This window comes from Trichomycterus rosablanca, chromosome 13 (assembly GCF_030014385.1).
Source record: "Trichomycterus rosablanca isolate fTriRos1 chromosome 13, fTriRos1.hap1, whole genome shotgun sequence".
In the NCBI taxonomy this organism is placed as follows: domain Eukaryota; kingdom Metazoa; phylum Chordata; class Actinopteri; order Siluriformes; family Trichomycteridae; genus Trichomycterus; species Trichomycterus rosablanca.
In genome coordinates this window covers 22,093,196-22,111,452 of record NC_086000.1, presented here as the reverse complement: position 1 = coordinate 22,111,452, position 18,257 = coordinate 22,093,196, and the positions used below count along the sequence as shown (strand labels likewise).

General features: G+C 37.7%; 1 protein-coding gene across 1 annotated transcript; it reads left to right on the top strand.

The window, feature by feature from the left end:
• The first annotated feature begins 427 nt into the window (after positions 1-427).
• Positions 428-17,261, top strand: shprh (SNF2 histone linker PHD RING helicase). Its single transcript, XM_063006899.1, has 30 exons — positions 428-593; positions 705-1,100; positions 1,719-1,848; positions 1,956-2,171; positions 2,476-2,554; positions 3,591-3,741; positions 3,926-4,022; positions 4,123-4,373; positions 4,768-5,454; positions 6,110-6,361; positions 6,892-6,970; positions 7,067-7,230; positions 7,338-7,594; positions 7,964-8,085; positions 8,170-8,258; positions 8,383-8,475; positions 9,029-9,136; positions 9,216-9,358; positions 9,446-9,619; positions 10,022-10,084; positions 10,168-10,393; positions 10,720-10,857; positions 10,955-11,056; positions 11,337-11,408; positions 11,539-11,727; positions 11,818-11,910; positions 12,001-12,087; positions 12,250-12,428; positions 14,800-14,880; positions 16,216-17,261. The coding sequence occupies exons 1-30, from the start codon at positions 459-461 to the stop codon at positions 16,307-16,309; spliced, it is 4,947 nt and encodes a 1,648-aa protein (XP_062862969.1). The 5' UTR covers positions 428-458; the 3' UTR covers positions 16,310-17,261.
• Positions 17,262-18,257: the final 996 nt, after the last annotated feature.

The window sequence follows — 18,257 nt, the reverse complement described above, 5'->3', positions numbered from 1 at the left end:
TGGATCGTAAGGTTTATTCTAACATCATGGAAATTTAAACCAATAGTTCCTTAATAAGCTGTCAGTTTACTACCAATTAAGTGTACTTTGTAAGTGTACAGTTACTGACTGTTGTCTATCTCTTGCTTTGCATAACTTCTCATTCACCCGTTAGCAAATTCATTAGTAGAAAAGGACCACCATGTGTCCACAACTTACCAACTACTGTCTGAATAATTAATTCACACACCTAACTGTTCAGAAAGTGAAGCAGTTGTTAGTCAGAATTTTCTTTTTTATTTAGTGAGATTCTAACATTTCAGGAGCAGAATTCAATGACGATTTATGAACACTTTATGTTTACAGATTTGACATCGATTTGAAATGCAACAGCATGTAGCTCTTCTCTAATTCATCATTCTTGGATCCTATCTGGACCAGTTGGATTCCTCTCCTTTTTTGTCTGCACATCCTAAAACATGAGCAGCAGAAGGAAACGTGTGGCACCTGTCCGCATGGACGACGAGGACAAAAAGAAATTGGACTGGAACATGCATGATCACCGAAGGACTGAGGGTGAGTTTGAAGCTGATGAAAGTTTCTTAGAGACATCAGCGAGCAATCAGCCTGACCCTGGTTTTGGCATAAGCAGTGCCGGCCATTCCTGCTTACATGAGCACAACAAAATTACAGCCAACTTTGAGGTCACTGAGACATTTCCCCAGCTTTCTATCAGCTGCCAACCTGACCCTGTTCTGGACGTCACAAGTGGAACTGTGGCTGGCCATTCCTTTGAGGAGCCAGGAAGCTCTATGCTGGACTCACCAGAAATTATTGAGCTTACTGTGATGCCAGTGTGTGCTTTGGTGCTTAGCTGGAAGGCACTGATTGGAGAGTTTAACCTCCATCCAAAGGTCCCCATGGAGCTTACAGACGTAAATTTTTGCCTGCAGCAGACTCAGAATGCACTGTTAATAATTCCAGCCACCACAACATCAGATCAACCTACAAAGTATCCTACTGAGTGCTCGTTAGGTGGATTATCACTGGAGGACTTGGACTGGCTGCAAAAGAGGAAGATCATACAGCTCTGTCACTTGTCAGGAGATGGTGCAGTAAAGGTAAAAGTAAAAACTGTCCAAAGATAAACTCATATATATATATATATGTGTGTATGTATCTTGGAAAGTTTTGTATTCAGAATACATTTATGAATCATTTTCCTGAGTAAACCTGGGTTCCCATTGTGCCTGCGTGGTCTACTGGAATATATAGATTCTACTTAGCTGTACTGAAAAACCAACACATTTGGTCAAATTTCAGATTCTGCCATTTAGAAAGGTGTGTTCCAATCATTTGGTCATGAAAAAAAACAGTAGCAGAAATCATTAAACTTCTAAAACTGACATGACCTTACAAGTCAACGTTTTACTCCAGTAGTATATATTTGTTAAAATATCTAGGGAATCAAGATAATCGGCTCATTTTATTGCTGTCCTACCCTAATACAAAGTTCACATGTATAGTGAAAAGGAGGATACACTAAAAGGAGGATGGCAAACCAAATAGTCAGGGTTTTTTGAGACCCAACCTATCTATATTAATGACTTTTTTGGGCTTACGGACACATATAATGGCTTTTTGTCATGCAAAAATACAATAATTTCCCTTTACAATAGACTTTTAATGTTAAAATATAATTTACTCAAATATTCATATATTTTTGTTTTTTTGTGCAGTTGAAATTTTTTCTTTTAGAATCTGGGTTGGGACGACCAGAATTTCTCAGTGAAGGAAATGGACGCATAAGAAGAACTAATCAGCTGATGCAGAAATTGATGGAATTGTTCTATGATTTCATAATTCCTGGTATCTGTTCTTCCCATACTGATTAACTAACTGATTTATGCTATATATTCTTTATGCTGCACATTAATGTTTATAAGTATGACAAATCAGTTTTTTTCTGATGGTAGAGATCATGGAAAATGAAGAGGAAGAGTGTGACACTGATCTAGAACGGCAAAACGTGGAGGAGCTCTATGACTACGTCAGACACCATCAGAGAAAAGAACAGGAACAGATGTTTGATGTACAGCATCCAGCCCTCATCCCAGTGCTTCGACTCTACCAGAGTCAAGCTGTTAACTGGATGTTGAGGAAAGAGAGGTACAGGAATGAAGCTCCCCAAGGTACAGTTGCCATGCCCGCCAGTCTGTTTTGTATATATACACACTTACACACATATTTACACACACAAATACGGTCATGCCTAAAAGTACCACATGCACACAGAGTCTAAAATTTGGTGAAATTGCTTTCAATTTAAATTAAACATCAGCTGTTGGAAATGAATTTAAATCATATTTTTATCTGAAAGCATTAATCGAACCACAACTTCTTTGTCAGTTATCGGTTTAGTATTACATCTCTGATGTGTGTTTTTTTGAAGTTTATAATTAAATAATTAAAATTTTTAATTATATTTTTAAGCAGATCAAAGACTACATTTTCTTTGGAGGGAGGTGATTTCAATGTGTGGAAAGAAGTTGTTTTATAACCCCTACACAGGCTGGTAAGATACTTAAAATAGCATTTTTTATCATAACAAAGTACATAGCCAAAAATGTGAACTGTCAGACATCACGCCATCATCTCAGAACAAGACCAATAATAATGAGTGTGCTCCCTTTATTTCAGTCTTCACTCTCCAGCCAAAGGCTTTCCACTAGATTTTGGAACATGACTTTTGGGATTTGATTTAATTTGGCAAAGGGTAGCATTATTAACATTTAGCAATGATATTAAGTGAAAAGTCCTGCAGGTACTCTGCATTCCAGTTCATCTTAAAACTGTTAATTAGGGGTTGAGGTCAGGGCTCTTCGCAGACCATTCAAGTTCTTTCTTACTAAACGTATTTTATTTTTGGAACTGAAAAAAAGATTTGACCAGAACTATTTGCTTAAACTAAAACTGAGGGGGAAAAAAACCTGCTGAACAGTCACAGGCCAACAGTCACAGGCCATCAGACCTTCCAACTGTCCATTTAGGCAGGTAGGGTAGGGTTTTCTGACATATCATACCATCTCTCAGCAGACCAACCATTGGCCGAACTCCAGTTGCAGTCTTGACATCACTCCATGAAACAGTTGGCTTTATCCATTTTTCTCGCATAGTTGATTAACACTTCTAGTGCTAATATTTCTTCCAGGGGAACTGTGAAACTCTAGCGAATGCCTCAACTTTAAGTCTTCACACTTAGTCTGCCATTGTTGCTCATTGACATTTCTGCTTTACCATAACAACATATCCAGCCAATTAGGGCAGCTTCAGAGGGGGACATTAACAACAAACTTGTTGGATAGGTGTCATCTTATAAAAGTGCCTCAGGCCCTTCAGTAGAATTTTAATATCCTTTTAGGTTTTTGTCTGTAGAGATGACATGGCTGTATACTTAAGTCTGTTAGCAAGGGTTCAACTAACATACACTAATCCACTAATTAGAAGTGGTATCCACATACTTTTGGCCATGTAGTTTGTATGTATTTCTATCAAGTACAGAAATGCAAGAACTGATTACAAATGGGGTTTGATTCTTTTTGACTTTGTAGTATAATTCGGGAGTTTCCTCTGGCTGGAGTTGACTGGCCTGGAGGAATTCTTGCAGATGAAATGGGGTTGGGTAAAACTGTGGAGGTGCTGGCCCTTATTTTATGCCATACCCGCCAAGGCCTGAAGCAGAGTGCTCTTACTTTACCTGTGGTAAGTGAGCTATGATGAACAGCAAAAGTAACAAAAATCAAATATTTACAATTTATTATATACTCCAAAGCTTTCTATTTAATTGTATAAATGAAAAGGTTTTCTTATTTCTATAATTTTATTTGCATTGTGTGCAGTTGCTTATTGGTGAAAAAGTGTCTATATTTCTTTTTGTATCCCCCAGGGACAATCAGTAAACTATTACATTCCTCCTCCTCCATTAGAGAGGCAAAGGACCAAGCAATGTGACCCAAAGCCAAGAGAGAAAATTTCCTATCCTGGTCAGAAGCCAAGTTTGTTATTACTAGTGTTGGCATGCATTTATTGCAGATGTTTACTAATCTATGTCATGTGTAACTTTGTCTTCTTTATCTTGAATAGCTGTCCGTGTGATGCTTCTGACTGCCATTAGTGAAATGAAGGTTGGGAAAGGAGCGTCAATCAATGCCATGTTCACATACCTGCGGACTATGTATAAGTACGACCCTCTGAAGAACCGCAACCACATAAAGAAAATGCTAACAAAGCTCATAGGCGAAGGTTTGGTGGAACAAGTTAAAGGCCGTGGCTTAGCTGGATCATTCAAGCTGGGACGGAACTACAAAGAAAAGAAGAAGAAACCTCCTAGCCCTGTATGTACTTACATATTGTTGTACTGAATATACACTGATGAGCCATATACGTTATGACCGTCACCCACAAATGTACAGGACAGTGTCTATATTGTAACAACTGTGCAGGTTATGGTCAGGAATACATTAAATGTTGGGCTGACTGTATTTATTTCTGGTACACTTTTTAAATGCAGCTGATGTGATCAGGCATAAAGTAAATGAGTGACTTTTATAAGAGCTGAATCATTAGTGCCAAATAATTAGAATTGAAGTATCTCAGAAACAGTAAGGGGTTCTCACCTGCAGCTGTGTTAAGTACTCACCAACAGTAGAGGAGGAACAAGCCACAAATTGTTATACGTAAATGTATTTAAGTATAACAAGTCTTTTTTTATTTTTTTATTTATTAAAGCACAAGTCACCTGGAGAGGCTGCTCCCAGGAGAACATCCCGCAGATGTGCAGGCCAGGAGCGAGACTCCATAATGAACCCATCCAACATATCCTCTGACTCTGAAGACACACTAAGCACCATGGATCCTCCTGTACTCACAGTGGAATCAAAGCATGACCATGAACTGCTAGCAGAGCCGAAAGAGCTTAATAACAAACCAAGCATAGACATTAATCCAGACAACTACCAGCCTCAGATTCCAACAGATGAAGCTAAGAAAGAGCCATCAGAATGTAATGAGATCAACGCTAAACTACAGCCACCGCAGTGTGATGATAGTATCCAGTTAGAAAGTCAAGCCGATATTACCCAAGATCTTCAGATAGAGCCTTCACCTCCAACTCGAGCATCCGTGGTTCCCTTTAATACCCCTGATTACCGCTTTGAATGTATATGTGGAGAACTGGGCCTAGTAGACTATAAAGCTCGGGTGCAGTGCATGAATTGCCTGTTGTGGCAGCACGCGGAGTGTGTAAACTATAAGGAAGAGAACTTGTCGACCACGCCATTCTACTGCCCACATTGCCTGGTGGCCATGACACCTGTTCCTACTGGTGCCACTCTCATCATTTCACCTAGTTCCATCTGCCATCAGTGGGTTGAGGAGATTAACCACCATATTCGCTCTGCCTCACTTCGAGTTCTGGTGGGTAACATTTATACACATATATTATATGTTCTTATATTTACTAATTTTGAATTTTAATAGCCTGAGATCATTCTATCTATGCCCAACTTAAACTGAACCACAGTAACAGGTTTTAATGCTCATCCATATTATAGCCCGACAGATTTTGTTTAAACCCTACCATTGGTTTCACTCTGATAAAAATCAGCCACGTTATGTAAAGTTTATTAATTTATATATATTTTTGTGCAGTCAGGAAGGCCCCGAATATAACCTGTCTTGGTAATGTTTCCACCTATTCTTTGAGTGTAATAATTTTAAGTAATAATTAAAGTTATAGATCATTAGTGTTTATATTCAAAATATATATTAAATGTTGTTTTATCCAATAGTTTTTACATCATTTTGTTTCTAAATGAATAGGTTGTATAGGTAAACTTGATTTTAAACTGGATTGTGCATTTTTGGATGAGAGCTGACATCTATTAGTTTATTTAGCAACTTGTCCACCAATGATGTGAATGGTTAAAGCCCAAGACAGCCCATCTATATCAGTGTCTTTTACTTAAGCTTTTCATATTCATGGTATGCTAACCTTGTACTTTGTAGATGTACAGTTTTAAACAGTTATGACTTTTATTGTGAATTTAATAAAACAATCTTTGTCTGTTAGGTGTACCAGGGTGTGAAAAGGCATGGATTCATTCAGCCTCATGTCCTGGCTGAACAGGATGTAGTCATCACTACTTATGATGTACTACGTACTGAGCTGAACTATGTAGACCTTCCTCACAGTAACAGCAAAGATGGACGACGCTTCCGCAACCAGAAACGCTACATGGCTGTTCCAAGCCCACTTGTAGCTGTGGAGTGGTGGCGCGTCTGTCTGGATGAGGCTCAGATGGTGGAGTGCACCACAGCCAAGGTAACCTAACTGTACATGTATATATAAGTTAAGTGTGATTTCTTAATTCTCTTCAACCGTTATTAAACGGATTAAAGTACAAATAAATTACTTTTAATATTTTGACTGACCGACACATTTTGAATTTGATGCCTGCAACACACATGCCTGCTTGTCTTCAGTCACCATTGTCAAGTCGTTTTACAAAATGTCCCAACTTTTCTGAAAATAAGGGTTTTTTTGTAAATATAAATAAATGTAACATTTCATGCTTGCAATTCACTTAAAGAAAAGTTGGAAGAGAGGCATGTTTACCACGGTCACCTTTCCAATTGTTATGAATGAATACTGTTTTTTTATATTTACGAAATACAATTAAGTTAGTTACATTAAAATTACAGATTTGTGGTACAGAAGTTTTTTGTAAGTGGGGTTTGTAGCCTAACACCACAAAACAGATTTTTTTCTTTTAAAGATTTATGTAACAGCAGTCTTGTTTAACATAATAAAGTTTGATCTAGAGTTAAAGCATGCTTTCTGTTTGTTTGTAGGCTGCAGAGATGGCTTTGCGAATCACATCCATTAATCGCTGGTGTGTAAGTGGAACTCCTGTGCAAAGAGGTCTTGAAGGTGAGCTAGCTGAAAAATTAATAAATAAAGAAATCAAACATTCTTATTCTTATATCTTATATTTTTAACATACCAGTAACATTTATGGCTCTGCAGACTTGTATGGTCTTGTCCTTTTTCTGGGAGTTGACCCATACTGGGTAAAGTACTGGTGGGATCAGCTGCTCTATAGACCTTATCGTCGTGGAAACACAGGCCCACTCTACAATCTCATTGGCCAGCAGATCTGGAGATCTGCCAAAAAAGATGTTATTGACCAGGTTTGTTATAGTGCATGTTTTTTTTTCTTCCCAGTCATTCAGACAAGATAGTGTACAAGTATAAATTTAATCAGACTTACAAAATCTTTTATTTGTACTTTTATCAGATCCAGATTCCTCCCCAGACAGATGAGATTCACTGGCTGAACTTCTCTCCAGTAGAGGGTCACTTTTACCACCGCCAGCATGAGGTCTGCTCCCAGGATGCATTGCACAAGCTGAGAAAGATTTCAGACTGGTCACTGAAGTTAGGCAGCCTGGACAGACGCACAGTGAACACCATTTTGTACCCACTGCTGCGTCTGCGACAGGCCTGTTGCCACCCTCAGGCTGTCAGGGGAGAGTTTTTGCCTTTTCAGAAGAGGTAAGAAAGGTTCTAACTAGCTCTTAATACTGGCAACAGAATAATGTACTTACTATTCACCTGCCATTTTTAAGTTTTGAAGCCAAATCCCCAAAGGTTTCATCTTAAATAGAAAAACATACTAAAACATTTTTACCTAATGATGTAACACCTACATAGTGCACTACATGTCCAACTGACTGCTACAGAAACGAGATCTGCTTGTATTTTGTTGCATTGTGTAGTATTTTATGAATAAGTGAGGTAGTTCAGTAATTAATTAGTTACATGACTTCTTGTGTCCATCATTACTTAATTAAGTAAATAAACTCAAGTCTATTTGTAGGTAGTTAAGAATATCATTAAAATGTTTTCATTTTTATGGTGCAGTACAATGACGATGGAAGAGCTTCTCAAGTCACTGCAGAAAAAATGTCGTGTTGAGTGTGAGGAGGCTCACAGGCAGCTGGTGTGTGCTCTTAATGGTTTGGCAGGAATCCACATCATTAGAGGTACGTACCTAGTGCTAAAACACCTTCCCAACACTGATTTCTCCATTCATTTGAGTCTGTTTCAAGTCAATGTGTTTTTGATAGGTGAGTTTGTTGAGGCAGCAGAGATGTACAGAGAAGTGCTTCGATCATCAGAAGAACACAAAAATCAGCTTAAAACAGACTCTCTGCAGGTAGAACACTACACACTATCCCTGTGCTTCAGAGCGAGTGAGAACAAAATATTAATTTAAGTATTCCTGCTAACTGTTGTTTATCTGTACAATATTGCATATATTTTGTTTTTATTAAATATAGAGACTTCATGCTACCCACAACTTAATGGAGCTGCTTAATGCAAAGCATCCTGGTATACCCCCTACTCTCCGAGATGACCGGCTGAAAGAGGAGGTTTGTTCAGCAGATCATTCTTTATATTCACGGTTGTAAAATAATCGCTGATATTTATTTATACAACAAAATTACCTTCCAAACCGCTGGACCAAGTGAGACTTATTGAAGTCAACGATCCAAATGCTGAAGCCTGTAACACAGTAAAAATTCAACGGATCACAGAAAGGGTCAGGAAAAAATAGCCTAATTGTAAAATATTATGTAAAAGCATTATTAGCATTGTTTTGTAATTAATATTGTATGTGTTACACATTTTATTCAATTTACTCTACATAATGTAAAAAATGATTCTGAAAGACATCTGCAAAAAACATACAGACAATGATAAAGTATATCTAGCTAAAAGCAGCTCCAGCAATGGGATCTTGTGGGAGGAAGCAGGTATTAAACTGATTAATACTCTACTGCACTCCTTACTTTGTCTTTATGGTAAAAACTCTGTGATACAAGTGAATAAAATGTGGATTGTTGTTTGCAGAGGGGGTATTTACTATTTAAGTTTGAGTAAAGAAATAGTATGACCTACTGCATTTCCCTGTGTTTTAACTAGGCAGAGCAGTTAAAACAGCACTACATGACGAAGGTCAGCTCTGAAGTGTCTGAGGCGCAGCAGAATCTCCTGCCTGTCCTTCAAAACATCAAAGAGCTTAAGCGCAAAGTATGCCACACGAGATCATAACTTAAAATATAATTTAAGCTTAACAAAAAAAACCACACCACTCACACAGCTGTTTTAGGTTAACCTGCGCGCCCCCTGGTGGTTGGACGTCGTCCAGCAGTCCATTCAGTACTCTATGGATGATGACCTGGTCACCCGGATCCACAACGAGCTTACCTGCAGCTACAAACAGCAAGCCAATAAACTCTCAATGGCAGACAAGTAATGCCACTAATGTCATCTCATTCTGTACATTCTGATTAGTGTTTTATTATGCATTATTTATCATGAGCACCTTTTACTTCTCAGATTTCGGGATGCTCGAGGTCTTCAGTTTTTACTTAGCACTCAGATGGATGAACTGATGAAGTCCCAGAAAACTGTTGAGGATGCTGTGAAAAAGCTGGAAGCTCAGCCTTCACAGGAAGTCATTGAGGAGTCAACTGCTTGTCACTTAAGGCCTGTCCGCCTCCCACTTAACAAGTAAGGTCCTTTTAGTTTTACTTTAGAGTTTATATAGTGTTATCAGTTGGTATTTTGACTAAGTAAGTGCTGTTGTACTGTAGTACACCTAGACTTAATTCTGACTTAAGTCACAATTTTTATATTTTTTGATTAAAGATTTGACTTCAAGACTTGGGTATATGCATTTTGCATGTTTTAGGTAAACAGTCTTCATTAATGTTATATATATTTAAAATTCAATTTATTAAAGTTTTAATTAAATACACAACTGGGCATGAGCAACAGTTAGGGACCTAAGTCAGTTGCAAGTATGTGATGATTTACACTTGACTTTTTTTAAGTTGGTAGGTCTAGTACAGTAAATATTTTGATAGAATTGTATAAGTATTTTAAATTGGCTTACTCTGTTTCATTTTGTAGCTGTGTGTTTTGCAAAGCTGATGAACTGTTCACGGATTATGAGTCAAAGCTATTCTCTCACACGTAAGCAAATCAAAAATACTTTTTATGAGTTAAAACAATTCTCACAAGAGAACTGACAGTTAAACAGATTTTTTTTATGGCAGAGTTAAAGGCCAGACAGCCATTTTCGAGGACATGATTGAGGATGAGGAAGGGCTAATGGATGACAGACTTCCCACCACTAGTCGTGGCCTGAGGGCAGCCAGTGAGACAGAACGGACCCTGAAAGCCATTTTGTCCTTTGCCAAAATCCGCCGCCTGGATTCTGAACTTATAGAGGAGGGTAACACATTTATGGAGCTCTTTGAGTTCTGGAAAAAGGAGTACAAGGTGTGTATTTATGCACTTACAAGTTATAATGATTACTGAGTTAAGATTTATATAGTAACCACTTTTAGAGCTTAGAAATCTGACAGGCATGTAAAAAGTCTTTCCAAGACTAAGGTACTGTTTAAAGCAAAAGACAGGTTTTATTTTCTTTTTTGTGATTTGTAATTTAATCCATTTTGTTTGCTACTTGGTTTTGCTAAAACGGCATTGCACTAATTGTAAGTCTAATGGTACTCTGGATCCATAAATACTTTAAGCATGATTGCTCATTAATAACTGATTAACAGCAATAATTGCAATAACAGAAATGCTTTGTGGCTCTTCAGGTGCTGCACGAGTACTGGATGACATTAAGAGATCGTGTATCAGCTATAGATGAGCTGGGTATGGCTACAGAAAGGCTGCGTGTGCGTCTTCCTGATGAGCCCAAACCTAAAGTTCTGCACATCATAGAACCACATGAGGTGGGTAGAACTTTACCCATCCATAACTTCACTCATACTGTAAACTGTAGCTTTGTGCATATTACATGTTATTTTGTTTATTTTTATCGAGCTTTAGGTAGAGCAGAACAGAGTAAAGCTGTTGAATGACAGAGCTGTGGCTAAATCTCAGCTACAGAAAAAGCTTGGACAGTTTCTGTATCTCACCAATCTAGAGAAGGTAATATGCCAATTCACAGCAAACACATCGCTGAAGCATCAACTATATACAGCACATAGGAAACAGTTAGGACACAGAGACCTGTCTGTTTTTAACTCTTCTATGGCTAAGCTTGTATGAGGCAAATGTGAGGGTGCTGCTGCTACTACAGCTCTGCATTCCTTATTAGTCAGATTGCCATTTTTGCAGTGTGTTAAGACATGGACCAGAGCATTTTCTGTCTACTTTATCTCTTTTTATTGTGCTGCTGACTTATATTTACCCATAACCATTGTTTCAGTCCCAGGATAAATCCACAGGAGGTCTGAATCCGGAACCATGTCCCATCTGTGCCCGCTCCCTGGGTCAAGAAGTGAGAGATAACACCTCAACAATAACACACATTACTGAACATATTTTTAAATTGTGGACATTCATTGACACTTTGTAATATGGGTGCATTAAGAAAGCAGTAACACTGTCTGTGTGCTTGTGTTTGGCAGTGGGCCGTGCTCACCTGTGGACACTGTTTCTGCAATGAGTGCATTTCCATCATTGTGGAGCAATACAGTGTTGGAAATCGTAAGAAAGCTATCAAGTGTGCCATCTGCAGACAAACCACTTCCCACACTGAAATTTCCTACGTCTTCACCACTCAAGCTGCAGATCAGGGACAAGAGATTCCTGTCAAAGTCAGTGCCAATTTTTTAAATAAATGTGTAAAGCAAATTCTCCACTTTCAGAATGCATGGTTATTTATCTGGAATTTTCTCTTACTGTAGGGAAGCCACTCCACTAAAGTAGAGGCTGTGGTCAGAGCCCTCAAGAAAATCCAGATGACTGACCCAGGAGCTAAATCCCTCGTGTTTTCCACGGTGACATTTGTTTGTAGGCAGTTCATATCTCATTTACACTGTATTTTTAACATGTTGTTTACACTGATTCTTTCCTGTATACCCCTCCAGTGGCAGGGAGTGCTGGACATCATTGCAAAAGCACTCTTAGATAACAACCTGGAGTTCTCACAAATCAATGGCATTCACAAGTTTCAGGTTTGTAAACTACACCACCAGACTATCATGCTAATATTACCATTCAGACTAGAACATTCAGTTTTAGGATTGTATATGGGCATTGACTAAAGCTTTGTCTATTATTGCTATTCTTCTGTTTTCAATTTGTTTATGATTTTATTATTTATGATATATTTTTAGGAAAACCTTAGTTCTTTCAAATATGAGGAGAAGATCAACATCCTGCTGTTGCCATTGCACACAGGCTCAAATGGACTGAATATCATAGAAGCTACCCATGTGCTGCTTGTGGAGCCCATTCTTAACCCAGCACATGAACTGCAGGCCATTGGTAGAGTGCACCGCATTGGCCAGACAAAGTGAGTCATAATATAAAAACTTGTGATTTTGGAATGAAGAGTCAGAATCTATGCAATACATGCAGTAAACAAACAGTTACTATATTGTATGATAAAAATGCATCTAATACAAGTTTTGTTATGTGCATGGACAGAATAGACACTAAACTGCAGCTCGGCAAATTTTAGATAGGTAACTGAATGGAATCAAAAGCACTAAAATTAAATAATTTTCTCAAATGTCCAAATGACTTCATCTCTTACTGCATAGGATAGACTATAACTCCAGTATAAAACAATTTAGAAATGATAGTCAGTTTATTGTCCCTATTTATATTAAATTTGCACATAATTACAAAAAAAAAATCTACCTATTAATACAATTATTTTATTTACTTCCGTTCTAAGATTCTATGTGTGATTTAAGTTGTCATTTATATATATATATATATATATATATATATATATATATATATATATATATATATATATATATATATATATATATATATACATATATATATATATATACAGTGTATCACAAAAGTGAGTACACCCCTCACATTTCTGCAAATATTTTATTATATCTTTTCATGGGACAACACTATAGAAATAAAACTTGGATATAACTTAGAGTAGTCAGTGTACAACTTGTATAGCAGTGTAGATTTACTGTCTTCTGAAAATAACTCAACACACAGCCATTAATGTCTAAATAGCTGGCAACATAAGTGAGTACACCCCACAGTGAACATGTCCAAATTGTGCCCAAAGTGTCAATATTTTGTGTGACCACCATTATTATCCAGCACTGCCTTAACCCTCCTGGGCATGGAATTCACCAGAGCTGCACAGGTTGCTACTGGAATCCTCTTCCACTCCTCCATGATGACATCACGGAGCTGGTGGATGTTAGACACCTTGAACTCCTCCACCTTCCACTTGAGGATGTGCCACAGGTGCTCAATTGGGTTTAGTCCATCACCTTTACCTTCAGCTTCCTCAGCAAGGCAGTTGTCATCTTGGAGGTTGTGTTTGGGGTCGTTATCCTGTTGGAAAACTGCCATGAGGCCCAGTTTTCGAAGGGAGGGGATCATGCTCTGTTTCAGAATGTCACAGTACATGTTGGAATTCATGTTTCCCTCAATGAACTGCAGCTCCCCAGTGCCAGCAACACTCATGCAGCCCAAGACCATGATGCTACCACCACCATGCTTGACTGTAGGCAAGATACAGTTGTCTTGATACTTCTCACCAGGGCGCCGCCACACATGCTGGACACCATCTGAGCCAAACAAGTTTATCTTGGTCTCATCAGACCACAGGGCATTCCAGTAATCCATGTTCTTGGACTGCTTGTCTTCAGCAAACTGTTTGCGGGCTTTCTTGTGCGTCAGCTTCCTTCTGGGATGACGACCATGCAGACCGAGTTGATGCAGTGTGCGGCGTATGGTCTGAGCACTGACAGGCTGACCTCCCACGTCTTCAACCTCTGCAGCAATGCTGGCAGCACTCATGTGTCTATTTTTTAAAGCCAACCTCTGGATATGACGCCGAACACGTGGACTCAACTTCTTTGGTCGACCCTGGCGAAGCCTGTTCCGAGTGGAACCTGTCCTGGAAAACCGCTGTATGACCTTGGCCACCATGCTGTAGCTCAGTTTCAGGGTGTTAGCAATCTTCTTATAGCCCAGGCCATCTTTGTGGAGAGCAACAATTCTATTTCTCACATCCTCAGAGAGTTCTTTGCCATGAGGTGCCATGTTGAATATCCAGTGGCCAGTATGAGAGAATTGTACCCAAAACACCAAATTTAACAGCCCTGCTCCCCATTTACACCTGGAACCTTGACACATGACACCAGGGAGGGACAACGACACATTTGGGCACAATTTGGACATGTTCACTGTGGGGTGTACTCACTTATGTTGCCAGCTATTTAGACATTAATGGCTGTGTGTTGAGTTATTTTCAGAAGACAGTAAATCTACACTGCTATACAAGCTGTACACTGACTACTCTAAGGTATATTCAAGTTTCATGTCTCTAGTGTTGTCCCATGAAAATATATAATGAAATATTTGCAGAAATGTGAGGGGTGTACTCACTTTTGTGATACACTGTGTATATATATATATATATATATATATATATATATATATATATATATATATATATATATATATATATATATATATATATATATATATACACAGTATATACTGTATATATATATTATAAAGAACCCAACAAGTAAATCGGACACAAGTTGAAAGTTGGTACAGAGTACAGAGACACAGCTGTAGATCCCACCCATGGTACAATTTGTAAGATGACTTAAATAATAATTTATGAAAATCAATGAATTCCTTATTTTCTTTATGTACTCTAGACCCACATTTGTGCACCGGTTTCTCATTAAGTCTACAATTGAGGAGCGCATGCAGGCCATGCTGAAAACAGCAGAGAAAAGGTAAGTTAATGCCTGATTGTGTGTTCATTATTTGTCATGTACAGTTACAAAGAGAAAAACACTTTTTATTGTCACTTTTTATACTTCCAGTGCATATCTACCTAAAAATAAATACAAAAAGTATGCATTTTAAACTGACACCATATGAAAAACGTGTCTAAATAGTCTGGAAGATTTTATTTAACAAGTAGCAATCATGGTGAAGGTAAAGTTCCAAGGGACAAAACTCTTAAACACTATTTATACAGATGAATAAATAATGCTGCAAATACCCCTTTCAGTACAACTGGTTTAATAATTTGCAAGTTGAATTGTTATGGAAAAACAAATCTTTCCCAAAGTGGCGTGCCACACAATTTTACGACATAGGGGCACCCAGGTGGCACAGTGATAAAACATGCTAGCCCACTAGTGCTGAGATTTTGGACAATGGCTAAAACAGAGTTCCTTATCGCTGGGGCTACTGCGGCCTCTGCTGACTGGTTGATGTGCCTGCACGGGAAGGGGTGGGCAGCTGATCATGAATAGTGTGTGGCTCTAAGCATGCAATACTCCGTAAAAAGAGACGATCAGCAGCTGTGCGCATTTTGGAGGGGATGTGTGACCGCCTCAGCCCTCCTTAACTGGAGGTGGCAGCAGCAAAGAGAAAGAGATAAGCTCCAATTGGCCATTACTGAATTGGGTGGGGGAAAGGGAGGGGCAATAAAGAAATGAGACGTTTTCTAGCATTTAAAATGTGTGTACCACTCAGCATTAACACTGCCTTCACAGATGTCACCCATGCCACTGGCACAAAAACATCCCCCATACCATGATTGTCACTAAAATTTAATAACCAGTGTTAATCAAGATGTTTTCATTTTTAATGCAATGCCAAAGGTCACGGGCAATTAAATAAATGTTTTCCCTTGCAATTTACATACAGAGATTTCTTCTAAAGATCTAAGATCTTTTCAATTTTAATCATTTTATGGACTGTAGATTCCTGTAAAATTCCTAAGTTATTTTTATTTATTGATTGAGACACATTTATAAACTGTTGGACAGTTTGATAAGATTGTATGTGGTGTCGAACCTTTACCTTGTAAACAACTTAGCCTTTTGTTAATGTTCATTTTATACACAATGTAGCATAGACAATAGAAAGTTTTAAAAGAAGTGTTTATTACTTCACAACTTTATAAGTATTTGGCAAAAAATTTTTGTAATGTGTTACATCAACTTAGGAACTGGCATAGTCTTAATGTATTTTATTCTAGTCTGCATAAAATAATAATTTTGTTCTGCATAATTTTGTTTAATGATTCCATTGATGTTTTCCTATTTTTTTTTCAGTCACAGTGCCACAGCCATGAAGCATGCTGAGGCCTCTGTGTTTACAGTAGCAGACCTGGCTGAGCTCTTCACTGAGGACACTGACACACTCTAGAAAATCGTCCAACTGACTTCAGATGTACAGTGTTCCCTGTGAACACCACAACCAGCAAAAGCAACAGAGGAAAAGGCACCAGTACAACACCAACCAGTACAAAAGTTCCCCTTACTGAGCTATTGTACTCTGCACTTTGTGTATTTGATAACAGATCCAGTAATGACGTTAATTTATGTTAGCGTAATGTGATAGCTGTATTATACTGATCATGTATATTGTAACAGTTTTACACCTTGCTATCTTTTAACCTGACATAAATAAGACACAGCTTTTAACATTAAATTTGTTAAAAATTGCACATATTTCATGGGTTATAAGCAATGTGCTTTCAGCTTTGAAAATACCAGTACAGCTTGCAAGATTTCTCTGTTATGACAAAACAGAATCAAGGTTGTTTGTGGCAGAAATGTAACATAATCTGTTCCAAAACTGCCATACTCCCTAACAGAGTGCAGGACCAGTTATGCTTTACTGTACTTTAGGCTTTGAATGGCTAAATCTTGCCTGGGGATTGCACTGCAATGTGGCAATTGTTTCCCACTTGGAGGCTCCAGGCTTTTAACATTTCTAGAGTTTAAATAATAATGTAAGGAAAAATAAATGAGCATATACCACAATGGTAGGCACATGTAAGATAAGTAATTGCCTCTATGGAAAGGTTATGAATTTTGGAACAGTGTTTGGCCTGAAAATAAGTTAATTAGATCTGGTCAGATCTGCCCATTATAATCATAACAGCAAATAATTACTCTATTTTAGGATAGACCCACTGACTTCCTAAAAGATTTTCACAAACTTTAAGCAAAGATGCATGACCTGGTGTTTTTTTATTATTATTATTACTGTTATTGGGCAGTACCAATGAATTCCTGTTTAGAACAAAAGTATCAATTTATTAAATTGGTAATTTTTTTTTATTTTAAAAATAAGTAAAATATTAAAACCACTGTTATAGCATTGGCACTTGCTGATTTTTTTGTTTGTTTTCTATACTGCTTTTAGTGCATTATTTGAATACAAGTTGTAAACAGTTCATGCAAGTTTAGCTATTTGCAAGACAAAGGAAGCATTATTGTGTCTATTAAATGTCCTATAAAATGCTGGGTAATGCTTAAATGTGTTTTCATTCTTTCTGGTTGCCTAGGAATTTTTTAATCAGAGTAACCATATTTGGGATTGTATTGAAAGAAAAACATTTAACTTATTGTATATTTGTATATATGTGTATATTTTTGGTCTGAAAAAGACATCATTAAAAAATAGTATACAGTATTATTATCTCAGTCAGTTCTTCAGTTTTTATATATGGTTAAATAAATAAAAACAATACTAGTTTAAATGTCTTATAAATAAGGATGTCAAATTACTAAAACATTTATTCAGACCTTTTGATCACTACCAGCAAAATCTTACTTATCTGTTAGCATTGCTTTGATATTAAAAGATAAAGAACACATCTGCCTTTTTAGTTTTGTTAATAGTTCATGTTTGTTTTAACTTTGATGCTATTAATACCAGCTCAACCTTTTCTCTTTTCACATCATTTTACAATCAGATACCAGCTACTTCACCATTGTAGCAGTGAACTGCCCTTGACTTTATGGCCAGACTTCTTTTCACACAAGTGATTGGGATTCCTGAAACAGTAAAACTTTATCCCTGCTTCTTAAAACCCTTACAGACAAAAGATTCAGACTAAACAGTATACCACCCTGCAGCTCTCTGTTTCCTTTATATGATGAACAGACTCCTTATTGGTCGGTGGTTTAAGACATGGTTGTAAGGTGTCTACTGGCAGTAGTATTTTCATTCTAACGACCCCAAATCTGTTTTGCTCTTTGTTACCTTGGACTCCCTTCAGCATGCTCTACTCATGTGTGGAATCTCATTGTTGGTCCAGACATCAATTCAAGCTGGTGGTTTTAAGGCCGGAGGGAGGCTCCTA

Coding starts and splice junctions, on each gene's coding strand:
- shprh (XM_063006899.1), top strand. CDS start 459: ATGAGCAGCAGAAGGAAACGTGTGGCACCTGTCCGCATGGACGACGAG. Junction 9,359..9,445: donor AAACTCTCAATGGCAGACAA/GTAATGCCACTA, acceptor TTTACTTCTCAG/ATTTCGGGATGCTCGAGGTC. Junction 11,911..12,000: donor AATCCCTCGTGTTTTCCACG/GTGACATTTGTT, acceptor ATACCCCTCCAG/TGGCAGGGAGTGCTGGACAT.